Source organism: Otolemur garnettii, unplaced genomic scaffold (assembly GCF_000181295.1).
Source record: "Otolemur garnettii isolate 467f Iridium unplaced genomic scaffold, OtoGar3 scaffold00014, whole genome shotgun sequence".
Classification (NCBI taxonomy): Eukaryota; Metazoa; Chordata; class Mammalia; order Primates; family Galagidae; genus Otolemur; species Otolemur garnettii.
The window spans coordinates 24,211,689-24,234,203 of NW_003852409.1; the positions used below are offsets into that span (position 1 = coordinate 24,211,689).

At 49.3% G+C, this 22,515-nt stretch overlaps 1 protein-coding gene across 2 annotated transcripts in view; it reads left to right on the plus strand.

Moving 5' to 3' along the window:
- GSN (gelsolin) overlaps positions 1 to 22,515 on the plus strand; it is a 63,803-nt gene that overhangs the window by 25,835 nt on the left and 15,453 nt on the right. The window contains exons 1-5 of one of the 2 annotated variants that reach the window (XM_012802391.1): positions 8,858 to 9,057; positions 10,563 to 10,767; positions 11,485 to 11,639; positions 19,334 to 19,495; positions 21,263 to 21,412. In XM_012802391.1, the coding sequence (XP_012657845.1) occupies positions 8,914 to 9,057; positions 10,563 to 10,767; positions 11,485 to 11,639; positions 19,334 to 19,495; positions 21,263 to 21,412 (816 nt within the window). In that variant the 5' untranslated portion in view covers positions 8,858 to 8,913. Of the gene's footprint in view, positions 1 to 8,857; positions 9,058 to 10,562; positions 10,768 to 11,484; positions 11,640 to 19,333; positions 19,496 to 21,262; positions 21,413 to 22,515 lie in introns of those variants that run through there. The other variant, XM_012802392.2, reaches the window with a different exon arrangement.

The following is a 22,515-nucleotide window of genomic DNA, read 5'->3' on the forward strand; positions in this document are numbered from 1 at the left end:
TCTCAAAAAAAGTAAATTAATTAAAAAAATAAAAAATAAATTGTTTTGTGTATACTTAAGGTATATAACATGATATTATAGGATATGTATGTAATAGTAAAAAGGCTACTACAGTGAAGAAAATGAACCTGTTCAACATTTCACATAGCTATCCATTTTTTTTTTTTTTTACTTTGGTAGCAAGGATAGCTAACATCTACTCAGTTAGCATTGAATCCCAAAATACAGTACAATTTTATTTCCTAAAGTCCTCATGTTATACATTGGATCTGCCAGTCTGGTACTTTGTACAGTTGGCCCTCTGTGTACCTTTTCTGTGGCTCAACCAACCACAAATGGAAAATATTCAGGGTCAGTGCCTGTAGCTCAGTGACTAGGGCACTGGCCACATACACTGAAGCTGGCAGGTTTGAGCCCAACCTGGCCCTGCTAAACAGCAATGACAACTGCAGCAACAACAACAACAAAATAGCCAGGTGTTGTGGTGGGCGCCTGCACTCCCAGCTACTTGGGAGGCTGAGGCAAGAGAATCACTTAAGCCCAAGAGTTTGAGGTTGCTGTGAGCTGTGATGCCGTGGCACTCTACTGAGGGTGACAAATTAAGACTCTGGCTCACAAAAAAAGAAAAAGAAAAAAGAAAAAAGAAAATATTCAGAAAGAAAGAAAAAAAAACAGTACAACAATAAAAATAACAAATTTTAAAAATACACCATAACAACTATTAACATAGCACTTACATTGTGTTAGGTATTACCAGTAATCATGAGAGATTTAAATTATACAGGAGGATGTCCATAGGGTTATATGCAAACACCATATTATGTCATTTTATATAATGGCGCATAATATCATGGGATTTTGGCATATGAGGGAGGTGCTTGGAGCAGTCTCCCACAGGTAGGGACAACTATATTTTCTGACCTACATTTCCCCCTTGAAGTTTTTCTCTAACTCATTTTTACCAGTATCAAGCTCTGATGAGCCTGTGAGAGAATCTGGTCATTCTATATCTGAAGACACTGAAGCTTGGAGAGGTTAAGTCCCTTTCTCAGCATCACACTCCTAGGAAGTGATAGGACTGGGATCCTGAGCCCTTGTTCTTTGGGGTAGGGCACAAGAGGCCAAGTTCAGAGAGTAGATGTCATAAGGAGAGACTCATGGAGAGGCTTGGGTAGCCTTTAGAGGCTACCCAAGGGGAGAGGCAAGGCTAACACTTTAGATGTGGGCATGAGACCTTCTACCGACATGTGTCCCCATCCCTGGTGCCTGCCACCACCCCAGGCCTCTGGGCCTTGGTTGGAACCCTCCAGCTCTCCCTGCCTTGTAGCCAAAGACAAATGGGTAGAGGTCCAGGCTGGGTGTGGGGGCCAGTAAGTTGTATGTGTGTAGGGTCCAGACACATGCTGGGGGATCATCTTTGGCTGTTATAGTAAGTGGGCACTGCTGCTCCCTCAATCCTGTCATACACCCCACTTACATCATTTTATGGGGAAAGAAATTGAGTGCCACAGGAAGTGCCACTGGCCCAACTCCCCTGGTGGTGAGGATTGAGACTCTATCTAAATTCATCCCCAGACACACATTGCCCTGTGTTCTTTTGGTCAGAAGTTTGCTCATCTCTGTTGGTCATTTTTGGTATCTTGGCTCAGGGAGACTCCTGGTATCTGTTGTCTCTTGCCTGTCCCCACACCTGCCCCCTCCTGTCTCTCTCAGAGTTCTGCCTGCCATAGGCTTTCACTTCCTGACAGTGTCTAGCAAGGAGGAAATCTTGGCTGTGGTTGGCTGTGGGGGGCTTGGGGACAGAAAACGACTTCATTTAAACCCAGCAGCAGAAGGGTCAATGACAGCCTCCTCTGATATCCTACAGCATTGTTCCCACTGGGACTACAATGGTCCTAGGGAAGCTTCCACCACCCCAGGAGGATGGATCCCAGTGAAGGAGGCACTTGGTCTCCAGATAGGCAGGAGGGGATCCTGGCCAGATGCACAAATGTTGTTTACCGTTTACTGTGTCTTTCAGCATCCTTGAGTCCCTGGGCCTGAATGTACTTAGAGATGGGCTGGTTTGCTTGTCACCTGAGTCCTCTGTGCTGCCTCACCTCTGGGCAGCTCCTTATCTCTCAGTAAAAGGGGAAAGAAATCAGCATATTCTCCTCCAATATTTTTAATTGTGGCAAAATATACATAACATATATTTTACTATTTAGCTACTTTTAAGAGTACAGTTTTATGGTAAGAAACACATTCATAGTGTTGTATGACCATCACCACCAACCAGTCTCCAGAGCTCTTCTTGAAAAACTGAAACTCTGTCCCCATTAAATGGTAACTCCACATTCTCCCCTCCTCCTCCTCTCACATCCCAGCAGCCAGCATTTTACTTCCCTTCTCTATGAGTTTGACTGCTCTAGGTACCTCTGTAATCCTACAGGATTTGTCTTTTTGTAACTGGTTTATTTCACTGAGCATAATGGCCTCAAGGTTCATCCCTGTTGCAACCTATTGGAGAATTCCCTTCCTTCTTAAGGCTACGTAGACCATACTCCCTTACCCGTTGTTCACCTGTTGGTGGACGCTTGGGTTGCTTCTATGTTTCAGCTATCATGAGTGGTGCTGCTGTGAATATGGGTGTGCAGGTATCTCTTTGAGACCCTGCTTTTGGAAACCAGCAAATGTGAATATTTATTTTGTGCAAGGCATGGTCATAGGATCCTTCACATTATGGTCTCCTTTAATCTTCTGGACTAGCCTTCCAGAAAGACATTTTTACCTCTATTTTACACATAAGGAAACTGAATCTCAGAGAGACAAAAACTTTTCCAAGCCTCCCATGTAACAATAATAGCAGCTTCCTTCCATTTTCTTTTTTTTTTTTAAATTTGAGATAGAGTCTCATTTTGTTGCCCTGGGTAGAGTGGTATCATCTGAGCTTACAGCAACCTCAAACTCTTGGGCACAAGTGATCCTCTTGCCTCAGCCTCCCAAGTAGCTGAGACTGCAGGTAGCCACCGCAATGCCTGTATAGTTTTTCTATTTGTTTTTTTTTCTAGTAGAGATGGGGTCTGCTCTAGCTTAGGCTGGTCTCGAACTCTTGAGCTCAGGCAGTCCACCTGCCTCTGTCTCCTAGAGTGCTAGGATTACAGGCATGAGCCACCATACCTGGCCTAGGTAAAGATATTATAATTCCCATTTTATAGATGGGGAAACTGAGGCAGAGAGAGCCAGAATCACTTGCTCAAAGCTGCATAGCTAGTAGGGAACAGATTAGGGACTTAAACCCAGGCTTTTCTTCTGGGAACCTTCCCCAGTCACACACAGAAGGTTGTTCTCTGTTTTTCTCTATCTTGGAAACTCCTTCCTCTGTGGAGCAGGCAGCTATCTCCTGTGGCCTCACCTGCTCTTTCTGGCTTGAGCTGGGGCATCATAGCCCCGGCCTTCCCCCACAGATTTGCAGAGAGAGAGTGTATCCCCCCTACGCCTTCTACTGATTTCACAGTCACAGTGTTTACCACTGGGCGTCCTTGTCTTGCTACTGACCTGTGCTTATGCCTGGGCTCCTCAGGGGTGAGTTGTGGGGTGCTGGAAGGGGAGATACTATGCTGAAGTAGGTCCTGGCAAGAAGGGCCCAAAGCTCATGCTGTGGCCAAATCTGGCTGCTTCTAGGGCCTGGGGTCAGGAAGCGGAAGAGCCAGGCCACCTCCTTACATCCTGCCCTGGGTCTCAGCCCGAGGTGAGTTTGGCTCCGGAAGCTGGGAAAGAGCCAGTGGCTTTGGTTCCTGTGATAGCTGGCCTCCTGGAGGTGGCTTCAGCCAAGTTTCACTGGCCATCTCCCCAACCACTGTCCATATCTAGGATGGACTTCGCTAAAGCAGAGGCCCAGCTGGCCATGGTGGGGAGCCTGGCTGTGCCGTGGAGACCTGGGCCTCAGCTCTGGCCTGGTTGTCCAGAGACCAGAGTTCTAGATCTGCTCTTCTAGGGACTTGTTTTGTGACTTGGAAAAGTCACCCTCTTGTTTATAGTGTCATCATCTACAAAAGAGAAGCTGAACTGCTGCTAAGAAATCCTGTTCTGAGCAACACACTCTAACAGTCTTACTCCGTCCCCTCAAAACTCCTGCAGCGGGGCATCACTGTCCCTGTTCACAGATGAGGGTCCTGAGGCTCAGAGAGGGAAGGTAACTTGCTCCTTGTCACACAGTCCAGCCCTGAACTCTCCTCCACCACTGCACGTGCCAAATGCAGGCCTCTGTGCACGGAAACCAGACTGCCTGGGAAGAAGAGTGTTAACTTTTGGGGCACCTATTGTATGTCAGGACCTCGGCCTTTTCACTGCTCCATGAGCTAGATACCATTCTCCTCATTTATAGATGTGGAAACTGAGGCCTTGGCCACAGGAGCTGAGTTAGCTAGATTCTAACACCTGTGGTCTTTTGAGCCCATAGGGCTCCCTAGCACTTATCCACCCTGTCCAGTTTCACAGGGTTTCATAACTGGCTTCTCTGTTTACTGACCATTGTCCCAATTAGCAAAATCCCAGGCTAGGGGCGGCTGCTCCTGGGAGGACCCAGACAACAGCAGTGAGCCAAAAAGCAAATAGACTCTGAGAGAGGGCTTCCCACGAGTGGCCTGATGCCTGGAAAAATCAAGAACAACAGTGTTTGGGGTGAGGAGAACAGAACAGGGTGGTGTCTTCCAACCCCAGCCAAGGCCTTTTGTACACTGTGGCCAGGGCCAGAGGGAGAGGGTGAGGTAGCTGCCCTGAGAGGCCCACAGAGATAGAATAGCCTCGGGTTGCAGAGGGAAGGGGGGCCTGGAGCTATCTGTGGAGGTTCTGGGTCCAACTACTGGGCAGCGAGGTGCCCACCTGAGGGACGTGGGCTGTACAGCTTGGTCCTGTGGCAGACACTAAAAGCTGCCTCCTATGTGCATGGTGCTGGGCAGGACCCAGGGCAGCTAAGGTCAGAGGTCAAGGGGATCTCTGAGATGCAGAGAAAGGCAGAGACTAGGATGTACTCACATACTGAGTCCAGGTGGCACAGAGTATAAATGCCCCAGTCTGCCCTCCACTTGGTGACCACAGCCTGGAGATCTTCCTAAGACATGCCTTTGTCCTGGGCACTCACATTACATGTGGGAAGGTCTAGAAGGCTCTCCTGGTGCCACTGTCTTCCTTGGCCTGGAAAGTGTAGTGAGGACAGCTGTCCCACGGACTCCTAGCTGACAGGCTTGGTTTGGGCTTGACTGGAATAGCAGCTGCAGCCCTTTACCTGGAAAAGACTCGGTTGCTCCCTGCTGCAGGCCAGGTGATGCCAGGAAGTCCTGCTTGGTCTCCCTAGACAGATGCCAGGTTTGGAGCCAGTCAGGCATGTGTTTGAATCTCAGTAACACCTCTTTCCAGTTGAGTGAGCTGAACCCCCCTGAGTCTCAGTTTTCCTGTGTGGGCCCAGAGGTGAGGTGGCATGTTGCTGTTGGTGACTGCAGCATCTCCTTCCTCAAGGCAGAGGCCCCTGGAGTGACCTGGTCAAGGCCCTGCCCCCATTTTACAGATGGGAACCCTGAGGCTCAGAGACTTATAGGTTCTGTTTACATAATCAGAATCTGGAAGTGCTGGGGCCAGGAAAGAGGCTTAGAGTCAGAGCATCAGGCCCTACCCTGTGTTTTGCATATGGATACACTGAGGACCAGAGAGGAACAGTGACTTGTCCAAAGTCACCCAGGAATTCAGTAACAGAGTCAGCCCTAGCATTAAATGGGATTCTTCCTTTCCACCTGGGGCTCTTTCTCATGCACCAGATTTTTCCAGTTTTCCTCAACTCATACATCCTCTTCTGGGCAGGGAGCAGAGTAAGACACTGCTGACCCTCTGGTGGTCTTCAAAGTTGTATTCTATAGTGAGGGATCTCAGAGGGGAGAACCAGCCTGTTCAGTAGCTCTCTGGTGCCAAGGACCCAGGCTCCAGGGATATGGCAGACAAAAATCGCACAGCTTTTGTGATCATTAACTCGAGGACCAGGGTGGTCTGTGACCCCTGGGACCAAGGCAGCCCTCTGTTAATCACCAACTGGGCAGGTCGGGGCCACACTGACCTCAGCTTGGCTCAGGTCGAGTCTGGAGGCTGGGCAGATGAGGAAATTTCTTTTTCCTATTTGTTTGAATTTTCCAAATTGTCTAATGAGCAGGCATCACTATAAGTACACTTTATTAAAAGACATTATTTTTGGATTAGTGTTTTATAAAAAACAAAATAAAACGATATTGGAAATACAATTGTAAAGTTTCAAACCCTTCAGCAATGCTTTCTACAATTTTTTCAGCCAATAATAATATTGGGGTATAGTTCACATACCATAAAGAATCACCCTTTGTAAATTCTATGATTTTTAATAGAGGTAATTAGTTCTATAAATCATCGCCATAATCCAGTATTAGCACATTTTCAACACCCTAAATAGTTCCTTAATGCCAATTGCAGTGGTTTGGGCACTTCCTCCAGCTTTAGGCAGCCATGGCAGTGTTCCAGAGTGAAATTATCCCCCTTCCTCTCTTTCAGGCAAACTGCCTTAACAGTTTGGTGTTCACCCTCTGATTTTTGTACAGGTATATGCAAAAACAGACACCTTCTAAAAAGGAGGAGAGAGACTGTGCTATAGCCATTGTTGTGCACTTCCTATCTGCACCTGGAGGTCTCCCGGTGTTTACTGAGTGCCTACTACGTGCCAGGCACAAGCAGACCCAGCGCATTCCTTTCTCACAGCTGCATAGTGGTCCATTGTGTGGTGGCTCCATAACTGATTTAACCAAGATATTTGAGTCCTTTCCAGTTTCGCTCAAACAATGCTTCAGTGAACATCCTTGCACGTATATTTCTGTGTCTTTTGTTAAGTAATTCTGTAGGAAGTGGAACTGTTGCTGCATTGTGTGTCTTGAATTTGGCCAGTGTTGCTATCCAGGGAGGTGAGGAGAAACCGGTCTGTGTCTCTATAGTAGCTGTGGGGTTTTTAATCATCCTCCAAATGGCTGGGAGGCAGGGAGAGCTCTCTGAATTTAGGCCACCCCAAGTTCAGCCGGCCCAGGTCTGGGTTTACCAGGCACCCATCTGGGACTCCAAGATAACATTCCAGATCTTTCCTTAGTGTGGGACACAGGCCGGGGTGACCCTTGCCACCCTACCCTGTCTGCCTCCTTTTGCTCCTGTGTTTCAGATGGGGACTCCTGGTTAATCACTGGATGTGGCCTGTGTTTGCCTGCCCTTTGCTCTGTTGTCCTCTCCCCTGGAATGCTTTTTCTTCCCAAACTCCATCCTCTCAGTCCTTCAAGGCCTAGGCTACAAGTCCCTTTCTATTTTTCTTATATCATTATAAAGGATTATTATCCTTATAATGCCTCCCTCACTGGGTTCCCTTAGTGAGAGGTTAAGGACCAGAAATGAGAAATTATTCCGAGATGTGGATGAAAGGAATTGGGGTCCAGGTTCTGTGTGTGCAACGTGGCCTTTATTTCACTTGGATGTGAGCTGGCTGGATTTGAAAATGAAGTCAACACATGGGTTAAGGTGGATGGTAATATCCTTACCCTCTCACTTAGCCTTTTATCTGACCCACATTCCCCCTTCAGTGGAGCAAGTTGTAAGTGGGTGAAGGTGAATAAATAGCACTCTGATTGAATAGAGGGTGGGCTCTAGGAGGGGCTGAGATGGGTGATTCTTGTGGGGCTAGGCAGAAAACTTACACGTACCCAGCTACAAGCTGTGCTATTTTCACATGCATAGACCCTGACCCCAGCAACTGATCTATCCATTTGATAGATGAGGAGACTGAAACATTGGGGGTGGGAGGGAGCCCTGCACAGTGGAGACAGGGTCTTCAACTCTTTACTGTCACTGCTTGGAGCTGCAGGGGGAGGGAAGATCTGGGATGCAAAGGGAACTTTGTGGAGGTGAGAAGTGGCCTGGGCCAGCCTAAATAGCACTTCTAGCCCACAGATTGGCTATCTCTAGCTGGAAGGCAGAGGGATGAGGAAGGAGCCTGGGAGTGGGGGAGGACACTCAAATTCTGTTCCTCCCCCCACCCCTGGGAGTCAACAGATAGTACTTAAAAAAGAAAAATACTTTAAGAAGCAACTGGGGCTTGTTGGAGGTAAACCCTGAATCATCAGCTAAAAGATGTTTATAGAAGTGGTTGCCCCTAGGGAGAGGGAAATGGGACTTTATGTTTTGGTCAAAATTAAGATTTAAAAACATTTTTTTCTCCAAAAAGAAGGAAGGAAAGGCTGTACTGGGTAAGGTAGAAGCAACAATCCCAGAGGTCTAGAGTTCTGCTTGCTACATTTGCTGGGATGAGGCCCAGCCCCCCTTGCCTTGCGGCTTAGGTGAGGGTTCCGCCCAGACCCACTACTACCTGAGTTCAAATCCTGACAGTGCCATTTACTAGTTGTGTGCAAGTTGCTTAACCACTCTGCATTCAGTTTTACCCTCCATATAATGGGTAGGGGGTGTATCCACTCTGAAAAGGATGTTCTGATTGATGTGTCACTTAGTGGAAAGTCTTTTAAAAATGTTAGTTTATGTGCCTTTTTTTTTTTTTTTTGCTGGTTAGGTGGGAGGAAGGAAGAAGGTTACAGGTGGCTCAGCTGTGTTGGTGCATGTGCCCATTTACCGTGCATTGAGTTAGCGTCTGCTGTGTGCCAGGCCCCATGCTGGGTCTCCGACCCGGAGGTGGGGTGCAGGGGCTGCCGCGCCCAGTAGGGAGGGTGGGTTTGGAGGGAACCCAGATGTCTCAAAGATCCGGAACAGATCCCCGCCCCGCGCCCTCCCCGAGGGGCGGTCCCGGCTTGGGCGGGATGGGATGGCAGCTACTTAAGATCCTCGACCCAGAGGTCGAGGCTGCCGACTGGGTGCGCTGCCGCTGTAGCTGCCATGGCTCCGCACCGCTCCGCGCTCGCGCTGCTCAGCGCGCTGGTCCTGGCCCTGTGCGCGCTGTTGCCACCCGCCCGCTCGGCCACCGCGTCGCGGGGGGCGGCCCAGGCGCAGGCGCCGCAGGGGCGGGTGCCTACGGCGCAGGTGAGTGCCCGGGGGGCCCCGGGGCTCCCGGAGTAACTCTCTATTGTAAGTTCTTGCAGATACAGCGCTAGGAAAAGGGGAATAATTCAGGTCTAGAATGGAAAAACTGTTTTGTTGCTTTGTAAGTATCTCTGGCTGCTTTCGGGTCTCTTCGCGGAGAGGGGTGGGAGCGTCGGGCCCTGGCTATTTCCCTCCCAAGAGTTATAACCTCACCTTGGCCGGATTCTATTCCTTTGCTCCCTTCTGATGTCTACCCATCTCTGCCACCTGGCTCCTCCAATGCCTTGTCTAGTTTCTCCTCTTCTCTTGCAGGTTTCTCTCCTGTGTTCTGCTTTCTTCTTCCTTTCGGATCCCTTGGCCTCATTTGACTTCTCTCTCCCTTTTTTCTGTTTCTGCCTCTTCTTGCACGGTTTCTTTCTTGTATGTCTGCCTATCTCATTGCCTTTCTTCTCCCTTTCTGCCGTCTCCGCTGCCCCATTCCGCTGCTTCTCCTCTCTCCTGTTAGTCACCCTTCTGCCTGAGTTCTTCTGTCCATCTGATTTCTCTGACTTCTCCCATCTGACTTTCACTCCTACCAGCTCTCCCCTCCGGCCCGAGGTGACCTGCGTGTACCTGCTGATTTCTGCCCTCGGACTCCAGCCTAACCCTCCTGCGTCTGCCCCTCTCGACCCCAGTGCATGTGTGACAGCCTTTCCCCATCCTTAACCACCTCCTCTCTAAAAGGCTCCTGCAGACCCTGGCTGCGTCCTCTCTACCTTTTCAAAAAAATGGAATTTGGGGGTGGGGAGCTGTGGGGCAGGAGGGAGGAGGCAGACAGCTCAGGAGGCCACTTGGGCTCAGCCATCTAGACCCTTCTTAGGGATATGATAGGGGGTGAATGGGGCATGGGAAATCTTCCCATTTCCAGAGAGCAAAAGCAAACAGGCTGCATGACCTTGGGCCAGTTCCCTCTCCTCTTTGGGCCTCAGTTTCCCTATCTGCAGTGTGGGATTGGATGAGCTCTCAAAGGGCCCTTTACTTCTAAGAACCATTGAGGATGTCGGAAGGAAGCAAGCTGAGCCTCGGGGGCCCCTAGATGCACCTTTGTCATCTGAGGGGTCTACTTACTCTTCGTCTCAAGAGTTTGTGCTCTTGGAGACGGGGGCAGTCCCTGCTACGCTAGGTCCCTGATAGAGTTGCTTCACCTCTCTGTGCCTCAGCTGTCATATCCAATTGGCAACAAGAAGAGAAGGAAGCAGGGAGATAAAGCCCTCTGTCCCCTCCTTCACCAGAAAAAAGCAGATCGGGGAGCTGAGCAAAAGAGACAGATGCTGGCCAAGGCACGGGATTGTTTGCTAACTCATGGAGACAGGAGTGTTCAGAAGGGGATGGGTTCGCCTTGGGCATGGGGAGAGCAGGAGGCTCAAGTGAGATGCTCTTGGTGCTGGAAACCACCCTCCCTCGTGCCCCGGGTCTCTCCCTGCCGAACCCGGGCCCTACTCAGGCTTTGCCCCGTCTCTCCCTAGCCCGGCAGCATGGTGGTGGAACACCCTGAGTTCCTCAAGGCAGGGAAGGAGCCTGGCCTGCAGATCTGGCGTGTGGAGAAGTTCGACCTAGTGCCCGTGCCCACCAACCTCTATGGAGACTTCTTCTCGGGTGATGCCTACGTCATCCTGAAGACGGTGCAGCTGAGGAATGGAAATCTGCAGTACGACCTCCACTACTGGCTGGGTGAGGCCGCCCTGGCCAACCCTGCCCTAGGCCTCTACCCTGAACAGCAGGGACCTTTGAGTTATGGTCCCTCAGAAGTCCCTAGGAAGTGCCAAGGAAGTGAACTGATTTTTGAACACCAAGTATGTGCCAGGCCCTTGGCAAGTAGTTACCAGTGATCTCACACTTTAGAGCCAGCCTTGCTGAGTTCAGACCCCAGCTCTGCCCGTGACCCATCATCTGCCTTTAGCAGGTCACTCAGTGTCTCTGTGGAGTGGACATGGTTATAGAGGTGCACTACCTCTCCCAGGAATGTTCTAAGGGTTATACAAGTTACTGGGGGTGACTAGGGAGCCCTGGACCCCTCCACAGCTTCCCTGGGCCCATTCCAGTTACTCCAGTTTGCCCTTCAGAGTTAGGATCTTAGAGTCCTGTCCCTTTACTGAGGCTCAGTTTCCTAATATGATGTGGATTGAGTAGACTCCCAGTCCTGAGTTCATGCTCGGGAGGGCTGAGAGTGAGTGAAGGAGAATGTGTCAGAGCTGAGAGGACCTTTAGAGGGAAGATAAGGTCTACTGTCCTATTATCCAGATGCATTAACCGAGGCTCACGGAAGACAGAGGCTTGCCCCACTTCCACAGCTAGGCTAGAGCAATGCTCGAGGCTCCTTCTGCTCCTCCCCAGGGACCCGGAACCACTTTTGGAAAGTCAGGCTCATGCCACTCTGATGTTCCCTAGGCAACGAGTGCAGCCAGGATGAGAGCGGAGCGGCCGCTATCTTTACCGTGCAGTTGGACGACTACCTGAATGGCCGGGCTGTGCAGCACCGGGAGGTCCAGGGCTTCGAGTCAGCCACCTTCCTCGGCTACTTCAAGTCTGGCCTGAAGTACAAGGTGGGTTGGGCCCCCATCTTGGTTGAGTGACAGAGACAGATGCACCATTAACAGGGCTCACTTGCTTTTTTGGCCTTGTGGGGTGATGGATAGGCAGGTCAGAGGTCAGGCTTTGGAGTCAACCAACACTGGGTTTAAATTCTGGGCCTTTTCCAGCTGTGTGACCTTGGACAAACCACACTCCCTTTCTGAGCCTCTGGTTTTTTAAAATGGGGAAAAGAAAATCCCCCTAACTTTGTAGTGCTATCTTCCTAGCCCCAGCAACACTCCCACTTAGGAGTGGTTCCTAAGTGGAAACCCAGCCTTTCTCACAGGCCCCAGAGGGCTTGGGCTGAGTTCTGTTCTTGCACTCCTTAATTCTTAGGGCCCTGCCAATCAAAGACCCCATGTTAGGCACTTGGTAGGGCCCTCTTAGTCACATCCCTCTTTCTATTCAGTAGAACCCCCCTCTTGGCTTCAAAGTCTTAGCCAAGACATAGCTCTTTCTCCAAGGTCCTAGCCAGGTATGGCTGAGCAAAGCCAGGCTGGGACACTCAGGAGGCTGCACCCTAATGTACTGTGTGACATCCAGCAAACCACTTGATCCCTACCCTAAAACCCTACTCTTGAGCTTCCCTTTCCTCTCTGGTCACATGAGAGCCAGTCCTACCTGCCCTACAGGGCTGGGGGCAGATTTAGTGACAGTATAGCTAGGAAATACCTTGCACAGGGCTTAGCTTCTTGGAAGGGCTCTGGGAAAGCTCTAGTTTTGCAAAGCTGGTGTTCTCTCTGGTAAGGATAGGAAGGGTCAAGCTTTAAGAGTCAAATGCACCTTAATGTCAGAATCTAAATCTCTTTTTACAGAGGGAGGAGGAACTGAGGCACAGAGAGGTTTAAGTAACTGGGCTCCAGTCACCCAGAGTTGGTGCCAGACCCAGGACAAGAACCCAGATCTCCTGACCCCAAGTGTTCTTTCCACTAAACCAACATGCCTCTCATGACCAGAGTTCTAGGATAGGGTTCAAGCCCTCTCTGTGCCACTGGTGCACTGTGTGACCTTAGAGCTGTCACGGTCCCTCTCTGGGCCTCTAGGTCTTCTATGTCAATGCAGTAGTGACCTTATCTGCGTGGGTGAGGTACAAAGGACTGAATGATGGGACAGTGTCAGGGAGACTCAGATAGCAAAGGGCAAGGTGTGTCCTGGGAACAGCAGCTGGGGCTGGGCAGGTTTGAGCTGGATTGCCCGGAAGGTAGCCAGCTCCTGGTCTGCCTGTTTCTCTTCTCGCTGACCTCCTCCTGCTGAGCTGTCCAGCTCTGCCTTCTTCCTACAGCCCTTTCTGGGGCCTTTGTACCCTGCAGGAGGAGAGATGCAAATGTTGGGGACCAGGCCTCTGAGCTGGAGAAGGACTAGGCCTTCTCACAACTCCTGGAGCAAGAAGTGACAGAGCACTTGGCCAAGAATCAGGGAGATTGGAATTCAGGTCGATTTTGGGCAAGTTGTGTACTTCTAGGCGTGTGTTCTTACACCTTCCCATGCATCATTCATTCAGCAAATATTGACTGAGGGCCTGTGCCTGCCTGTTGCTGCCATGTGGCAGGCATAGGGGAGTGCGTCTTAATAAACTTCACATCTGGCCGGGTGCAGTAGCTCACGCCTGTAATCTCAGCATTCTGGAAGGCCAAGGTGGGTAGATTGCCTGAGCTTACAAGTTTAAGACAAGCCTGAGCCAGAGTGAGACCTCATCTCTGAAAAAATAGCCAGACGTTGTGGTAGGTGCCTGTAGTCCCAGCTACTTGGGAGGCTGAGGCAAAAGAATCACTTAAGCCCAAGAGTTTGAGGTTGCTTGCAAACTGTGATGCCACGGCACTCTACCGAGATCAACAAAGTGAGACGCTGTCTCAAAAATAAATAAAGAAAGACGCCTCACATCTCTCCTGGGAGGGAGGTAATTAGAGCTCCATTCTACAGAGGAGGAGACTGGAGGCTCAGAAAGGTCACAGAGGCCACATTCAAATCCAGACCTCTGTTCCCCCAACTCTGCAGGCTCTTGGTTGGGTGTTGGGTGTTGGGTGCCCAGGTGAAAATGATAGGTCCCTGCCCTTGACAGTGCCCTGAGGGGTAGGGGAGTCTGGCAGGCTCAGGAAAGGCCACTCCGTGTGTGCATGGGGCTGGGGTGAGTTATAGGGGAATCTCAGGGAGGGCTCAGCTCTTCAAGGAGCTCAAGGACTTGAGGGTTTGCTCATCTCTTTTGCCTCAGTCAGCCATTTCTTAGAGGCTAAGCCTGACAGTCTCTCATTGTCACAAATATGAACGTTCCTCCTGTACACAAGAAAGACAATTTTCCAGGTTAGAGAATGTTGCAGAGCAGGTGACAAGCTCCCCAGTCTTTAGGGGTAAATGAAGATGATAAGAACTGCTACCATGTATCAAGCCTTTACTACAGTATTGCATTGAATCCTCACTGTATCCCTTCAGGGTGGGTGGCGATGTTCCCATTTTATAGGTGAGGAAGTCGAGGCTCAGTGCGGTGAACTATCATGGCAAAGTTCACACAGCTGGAGGAAAATGCTTTTCATTGAACATATAAATTGCTTGCTATGTGTCTGAGACTCTTCTGGGTACTTTACTCATTTAACTCATTTTTACCCTATGAGGTGGTTACTAGTACTAGCACCATTTGATAAACAGGGAAGCTAAGGCGCAGAGATGTTAAGCAACATGTCCAAGGTCACACAGCTAGGAAATGATGGAACTGGGATTTAAACCCAGGTGTGAAGAGCCTTAGCACAGAGTTACTTCAGAGTAGACATTTCAAGACTTCCTGATCTTGGATCTTGGCTCGCCTGGGGTGTAGAGTCTGCTTGTTTAGTAAGCTTCCCCAGCCCCCAGTGATTTTCTGGGATGTTCTTGGACCACACTCTGAGGAGTACTCCAGATTTAGGCCTTCAGTCCTGAAAGGCACTGGCTCCTGGTTGAAATGGGAGGTTCAAGGCTGGTCCTGTTTACACCTTCTGCAAGTCCTCAGGCTGCCCCCGCACTCGGCAGGTCCAGCCCAAGGTTCTTGGCCTGGTGCCCTCATCAATTATAGATCCCTCAGGAGCAGGGCTTGTTACGCAAGACTTGTTCCTGTGAAAGCCTCTTCCTCTGAGCCAATTCTGCCCTCAAGAGTGTGAGAAAGGGCAAGGAAGGGACAGGGAGCCACTAGAAAGGGCCAGTGTGGGGCCCTGTACTCTGCGACCCTCAAAGCCTTAAATTCATTCACTGTTACAGGGTTCAGAATCCCTTTCTCTCTCCTTTTCCTTCTCCCACCTTATATTTTCCTCCCACCTTCTATTTTCCTCCCACCTTCTATTTTCAGACTGAACCCTGAAGACCCCCTGAGGCTGGGTTATTTGAAACCTTTTGTTCAAATAGAATCTGGGCTGGGCAGAGTCCTAGGAACCTGGGAACCCAAGGAACACAATTGGAAACCATTGAATCACTTTAGCCCCTCCTATTTCTTAGATAAAGAACTCTGAGTTTTGAAAGGGGAGGGGACTAACCCTGATCAATTTATTTTTCTTTGTTTTATAAGCAGTTTAAAATTTTTTTTCTTTTTTTCTTTTTTTTGCAGTTTCTGGCCAGGGCTGGGTTTGAACCCACCACCTCTGGCATATGGGGCTGGTGCCCTACTCCTTTGAGCCAGAGGCGTTGCCTGGCAGTTTAAAATTTTTTCATGTAAATCTTTATGGTTTTTTTCTTTGCTCCTGAATGTAAGAGTAATATAAGCTTATTGTAAAATATCAAATATTTTATAGAAAGATAGATCCCTGCCCCTTTGATTCTACCGTTGGAGATGATATACCAAATGGTGGTTAATTTTTTTCTCTCTCCCTGAAGATATATCCCTTCCATTTGGAAAGTGGCTTTTGTGTTTTTTTATTTTATAAATAAATATACAGAGAAGTTCTGAGAATGGAGATTTATGATATAAGGCAACTCTTTGCCTTAAAAAAATGTTTTTTGTTATTTCGAAGCTGTCAGCCTGGGTGTATGTGGCAGGCACCTTACCCACTGAGGTATGGGTGCCACCTTTTAAAATTTTTTTTTAAATAACAAAAATGAAAGGCAGACTTGAAAGAGTAAAATATTTTAGAGGTGTATAAAAAAACTTAATGATCTTTCTTTCCTCCTGTTTCCTCATTTCCTTGTCTCTGAGGAATCCATTGAAATGGTGAGTAGGTCCTTGTAGCACCTTTTGAAAAAGGTTTTCTGATCCACTCTCTTTACATTCAGCTGAATGAAGTCACTGGTCAGTGAGAGGTTTAGGGTTAGTTTACCCAGGGTCCACAAGAAGGAGAGGAGGCCAATCCAGGGATTGAGGATAGGCTTTATTTTAAAGGGGCAGAATGGAGTCTGACCAGAAGTCAGCCCAGCTCATATAGTTTTAAGGGGCTTTTATTAGTGTAGTTTTTATTAGTGTAGGAGGGGTCGTGAGAGGTGAGGGAAGTCATCTTTCCTGCAGAGTGAATGATTTTGTATCCCAGACTGATTTTACACTTTACTGCCTGCCACAAAAGCTGTTAATCTTGCAGGAAGGCCTTATCTCTAGTGCCAGCCAGGACCAGGGTAGGAGGTCCTGATGCTTCCCAGGAACACCGGCCTTGAAGCCTTTCAAGGGGATGGGGAGTGAGTTGCTGTGACCATGCCATTTGGTTTCTGACCTGCTTTCTATCAGTAGCCATTCTCCGAGGAAGGATGGCTGTGTTTTTGTTAGGGTTGTAAGGATTTACATGAGTATGGAAAGGTTGTTGCTGTAATCATGCAGTTGGTTTCTGGCTTGCTATCTTTCTCTGTCTATCAACTAGCTGTCCTTTTGTCAGGGTCCTGAGAATTTCTTCCCCACAGCCAGGGCTGCCCCATAGGCACCCAGGAATTCCTGGACTGGCAGATGTGTAAGGCCCAGTCCTTGGGGCCCTGGGCATAGTCTGAACCACTCTACACTTTAGTTTCTTTGCTTGTGAAATGGGATGGTGAGTTCCTGTCTCAGGAGCTTGTTGTCAGGACTGCAGTCTGCACATGTAAAGCAGGTGTCCCAGTGAGTGGTAGCCACTGTGGTCATTACAGGTGAGCACAGGTGAGTGCAGGGCATAGCAGTGTCTTCCCTGGCTGCTCTTCCTCACCTGCTCCCAACCAGACTTGGTTACATCACTCTTAGGACCTTCTTGTCTCTGTGTACTTCCCCTCTACTGCCCTGACCTATGTCTTTTGCACTCAGATCCTTGGCATCAGGACCATCCAGCCCTTGAGGCCCCTCAGACCTGGCTTCTCACCCTGGGACCCAAATTCAACTCTTCCCAAATGTTGGCAGCAGTTACTGTCCTGTTAGTTGTGGGTGGCGAAGTCAGGAGTGGAAGCCTCGGCTCTACACTGAGGTAGTTCATACAGAGTGGCCAAACCACAGCTTCCTTTGAAGGGCCCTTGAAGCAGGGCAGAAAGACCCACTACCCTCCCAAGCCCGAAGCAGCTCTGTAAAGCCCTTTTGCTAAGACCAAGAAAGAACACCAGAGGGCGCTCCAACTACCTGCTCCAGGAAAATGCTTTTTTTTTTTTTTTTGGAGACATCGTCTCACTCTGGCATCCTGCTCACAGCAACTTCAAGCTCTTGGGCTCAAGTGCTCATCTTGCCTCAGTTTTTCTATTTTTAGTAGAGATGGAGTCTCGCTATTGCTCAGGCTGGTCTTTTTTCTTTTTTTCGAGACAGAGATCTCACTTTGTCACCGTCGGTGGAGTGCTATGGCATCACAGCTCACAGCAACCTCAGACTCTTGGGCTCAAGAGATTCTCTTGCCTCAGCCTCCCGAATAGCTGGGACTACAGGCTCCCGCCATGGTGTCCGGCTGTTTTTAGAGACAGGGTCTCGCTCTGGCTTAGGGTGGTCTCAAACACGTGAGCTCAGCCAATCCACCCACCTTGGCCTCCCAGAGTACTGGGATTACAGGTGTGAGCCACTGCCCCTGGCCTACCTAAAGTTGGTCTCAAACTCCTTAGCTCAAGCAATCCACCCGCCTTGGCCTCCCAGAGTGCTAGGATTATAGGTGTGAACCTTTGCATCTGTCCCTAGAAAAATGCATTTCTACTCACTAAAAGATGGCTCTGAACAGTGGCTTGTTTCCCCCTCCTGTTCTTCTTGACCCTAGTGACCTTTGCCCTAAGTAAACCTGATATTGGGGGACTTACAGATTCAGACATACCTGGGTTTGAATTCTAGCTCCACCATCTACCACCCATAAGATTTAGGGCAAATCCCTCCACCGACAGGCCCTACTTTCCTCATCTGTGACATGGGGATAATAATACCTCCTTCACAGAAGATTTGTGCAGACACCCAGCACAGTGGGCAGAATCATTTCATGCACACTTATCTGTTGCTTACTAGGGGTGGATGTAATGGGGCCCAGTTTAAACTGGCTCCCTTTTTCCTGCCCTCCAAAATTATGATTAGTTTCTCTGGGCTTCAGCTTATGTTGAGTAAACTGGGGTACTATAGAAGGACCTTTTCAGCGTTGGGCTGGGGACTGCTCCATTGCAGAGAGTGGCAGAGCAGGAGGTTTTGTCTCCATTTCAGAAAGGAGAGTCCTGAGGCTCAGAAAGGGCAAGACACTTGCCCAAAGTCAGTCAGCCAGCACTATCGAGGCAGAGCAGCTACCGCTTACTCACATCTGCCTCTGAAGGCATAGCTGGGTGAGATTTGCTGCAATCCTAGGACTAAGGAGATGGGTGGTGTGGGCTGGAGCAGTCCAAAATGACTTCCTAGAAGGCCTCAAAGGATGGGAAAGATTTGGATTTGCATTTCTCAAAGAACACTTGAGCTAAAGGGAGAATGTGGTAGAGAACAGTAGTTCTTGATTCAAGGTAGAGAAATACTATGTAAAACAAAAGTCAAGGGATGTATTCACCAAAGGATTTGCCGGAGTCTTTTTTTTTTTTTTAGAGACAGAGTCTCACTTTGTCACCCTCAGTAGAGTGCTGTGGCCTCACAGCTCACAGCTCACAGCAACCTCCAGCTCTTGGGCTAGGGTGATTCTCTTGCCTCAGCCTCCTGAGTTGCTGGGACTACAGGTACCCACCACAATACCTGGCTATTTTTATTGCAGTTGCCACTGGTGTTTTAGCTGGCTGGGGCTGGGTTCGAACCTGTCACCCTCGGTATATGGGGCAGGTGCCCTACCCACTGAGCCACAGGTGCTGCCTGTTTGCTGGAGTCTTTATTATGCTTATATAGGTTGTGTAATAGTCATGGAACTCTTTCCGTGCCCAATTGCAGACTATCTTAGAATGTCTCTTGGGAAATACTGGTTTTGAGAAAGGAACATTTGCAGTTCTTTGATTCAGGGAAGTAGCTCCACGAGTCTTTGTTAGTGGAATTGAGATTCAAAGGAGTGACAGTAAGATGCAGTGGGTAGGGAATCTGTTACTTTTCACTGGTGTGGCCTTGGACAAATTTTCTTCCTTTTCTGAATTTCTGTTTCCTTCTTTGAAATGTGCATAACAATGTCCCAGTCTCAAACAAGATGGTGGGTCGAAAGTCCTGAGTGAACTGAGAATTACTATGTTGCTGGAAGGCCTCTAGTCCAGAGGCCAGGATTTCCCTTACATCCATCCTATCCCTTCCCCTGTATCTGCTTCTCTGGACCCTCTCTACTCAACTAACACTGTCTCCTTGACCCAACAGAAAGGAGGCGTGGCATCGGGATTCAAGCACGTGGTACCCAATGAGGTGGTGGTGCAGAGACTCTTCCAGGTCAAAGGGCGGCGTGTGGTCCGTGCCACTGAGGTGCCTGTGTCCTGGGAGAGCTTCAACAATGGTGACTGTTTCATCCTGGATCTGGGCAACGTGAGTCCTGCCTTGTTTTTTCCCAGGGCCACTGGGGTGCTCCTGGTCTGGTAGGGCCTGACTCCGGGCACATGGGTACACTCTCATGAACATGCATAAACACGGGCGGGGCAAGCTACAGGGGTCCTATGCACTTTGTGTGAGTCAGACAGAGCCCCAGGTACAGATATTTCTGGTGTTCATAGGCTCCCACATGGGTAGACTCAAGCTTGTCACGCACAGACCTCAAGGGCATACCAGATGCATAGTGTACTTGGACTTTGATTGACATATAGACTTCCTGATGCGTTCTGTTCATACACATATTTTGGGTACCTTTTTACTTATAGTCACTTGCTTTTAAATTCTTAGCAGCCATGCTAAGTAAAAACTATAGGCTTTTGCCTGCCTGGCATGGACATATGTACCATAGTGAATGCCCACACATGTAGACTTGAGTGTGTTGTTCAAGGTCTCACATGTGTGTATATCATACATGTAGTTGCCCATGCACCTTTTATGTCAATGTGTGTGGAAGGCACTTCCCTAGAGACCTTATAGATGTGTGATGCTTTGTACACACCACAAAAATCAGTGTGAGACTCGGTGCCTGTGGCTCAAGCGGCTAAGGCACCAGCCACATACACCGGAGCTGGCAGGTTTGAATCCAGCCCGGGCCCACTGAACAACAACGGCTGCAACCAAAAAATAGCTGGGTGTTGTGGTGGGCGCCTGTGGTCCCAGCTACTTGGGAGGTGGAGGCAGGAGACTCGCTTGAGCCCAGGAGTTGAAGGTTGCTGTGAGCTGTAATGCCACGGCACTCTACCCAGGGGGACAGCTTGAGGCTCTGCCTCAAAAAAAAAAAAAAAAAAATTAGTGTGAGCACAGACCTGCAAATGGACATGGCCAGGCATTCTAGCCCACACCTCCTGTGCATATGTATCTGTGGTATGTGTATACTGTCCACGCAGACGTAGGCACACAATGACACCGTGTAATATTTTTATTAGTATATAGTAGGCACACAGCAAAGTGTGAATCCTGAGTGTGCAGCTCTGTGGATTTCACAGCATGAAAACGCCCATGTCACACTAAATCAAGAAACAGAACCTCACCAACCCCGCCCTCCAGAAGGGCCCCTGTTTCCCTCTTCTGGTCCCTTCACTCCAAGAGCAGCCATTACCCTGAACTTTCTCAGTAGCAGAGATTAGTTTTGCCTGTTTCTGAACCACCGTGGACCCTTACTCTGTCTGACTTCTCTCGCTCAGCATTACATTTCCAAGACTCCTCCACACTGTTCCATTTAGCTGTGGATTCTCCTTGCTTCCTAACATTCATTTGCGTGGGTGTGCCACAATTTATCCTTTATGACGTTGCTGCACACGTGGGGGGTTTCTGATTTGGGCTGTTATGAGTAGTGTACTTTGAACATTCTCGCTCAGGCCTTCCGGTGTCTGAGTAAGGTATCAGGTACATTGAGCTTTGGTAGCTGTGGCTGAATGGTTTTCCAAAGTGGTTGTTCTAGTTCACATTCCCCTCAGCAGGCAAACATTTTCCGGTACATTCTAGATGTGGTTGTACCTATGAAAAAAGACACATCCCCAGACATAGATTCACATCTCCTGGTGGGAGGGGTCACACTTATTGTACATGGGCAGTGCACATGTGCAAACCCTCACCTGCCCAGCACAGAGCAAGGCGAGCTTGTGTACATACACCCCGCAGTGTCCTCCCAGGCCTGTTGCTGGGCAGGGGGGACCCTGACTTACTGGGGTCTCTGTCTTCCAGGACATCTACCAGTGGTGCGGTTCTGGCAGCAGCCGATTTGAAAGACTGAAGGCCACACAGGTGTCCAAGGGCATACGGGACAACGAACGGAGTGGCCGGGCCCGAGTGCACGTGTCTGAGGAGGGTGCTGAGCCCCAGGCGATGCTCCAGGTGCCCGTGGGGTACAGGGTGGGGTCGGCATGGGGACGGGTTGCTCGTGACTTTCTTCCATTCAGTAGGCTATTTGAGGTGAATTTGAGAAAGTCGTAAGTTCCACCACCACCCCCAGACTATTTTTCCACCAAGCCTGACCTGAATGCTGTGGGATGGTGAGGATCAGCTTCCCTGGCCACTCTCCAGCAGGAGAGGCCAGTTCCTGGCAGAAGCTGAGGAAAAGGAGCTCCCAGCATCCCCTAAGGGCCTGCTTGGTGCTGGAGCAAGGCTACAAAGAAACCACTGGACCCAGTCCTTTCTTTGATACTCTAACTTTTCCCTGTAGTCAGCTCAGTGACAAGATTACCAGCCACTGTGCTTTGAGGACATGTCAATAGCAAGGTTCACCAGGCAAAGGAGGAGACTGTGGGATGCTCTGTTCCATGCCACTTGGCTCTTGCTTGTCTGGGGGCATCTAGTTCTAGTTTTTGGAAAGAGCAGAAGGGTGACTGTTGTGGGGAGGAGCGTGGGCACCCACCAGAGCTTAGGAGGGACAGTAGCTAGGGCTGTTAAGGTTGGAAAGGCCCAGAATGGAGGAGTGAAAATCAGTTCAGGAATCACAGACACTGAGCTTCAAATTCTGACTTAGCCACCTAATAACTATGTGTGTAAGTGACTTCGTCTCTCTGGACCTCAGTGATAATCTTTGCCTTTTGGCTTGGATGTGAGGATAAAGTGAGATCTTGAGGACTGGGCACGATGGCTCATGCCTATAATCCCAGCACTCTGGGAGGCTGAGGTGGGTGGATTGCCTGAGCTCATGGGTTTGAGGCCAGCCTGAGTGAGACCCTATCTCTAAAAATAGCCAGGCATTGTGGTGGGCGCCTGTAGTCCCAAGTTACTTGGGAGACTGAGGTAAGAGAATCACTTGAGCCCAAGAGTTTGATGTTGCTATGAGCTATGATGCCATGGCACTCTACCCAGGGCAACAAAGTAAGACTTTGTCTCAAAATAAATAAATGAATAAAAATAAAAATAGCTGGACGTTGTGGCAGGTGCCTATAGTCCCAGATACTTGGGAGGCTGAGGCAAGAGAATTGCTGAGCTCAAGAGTTTGAGGT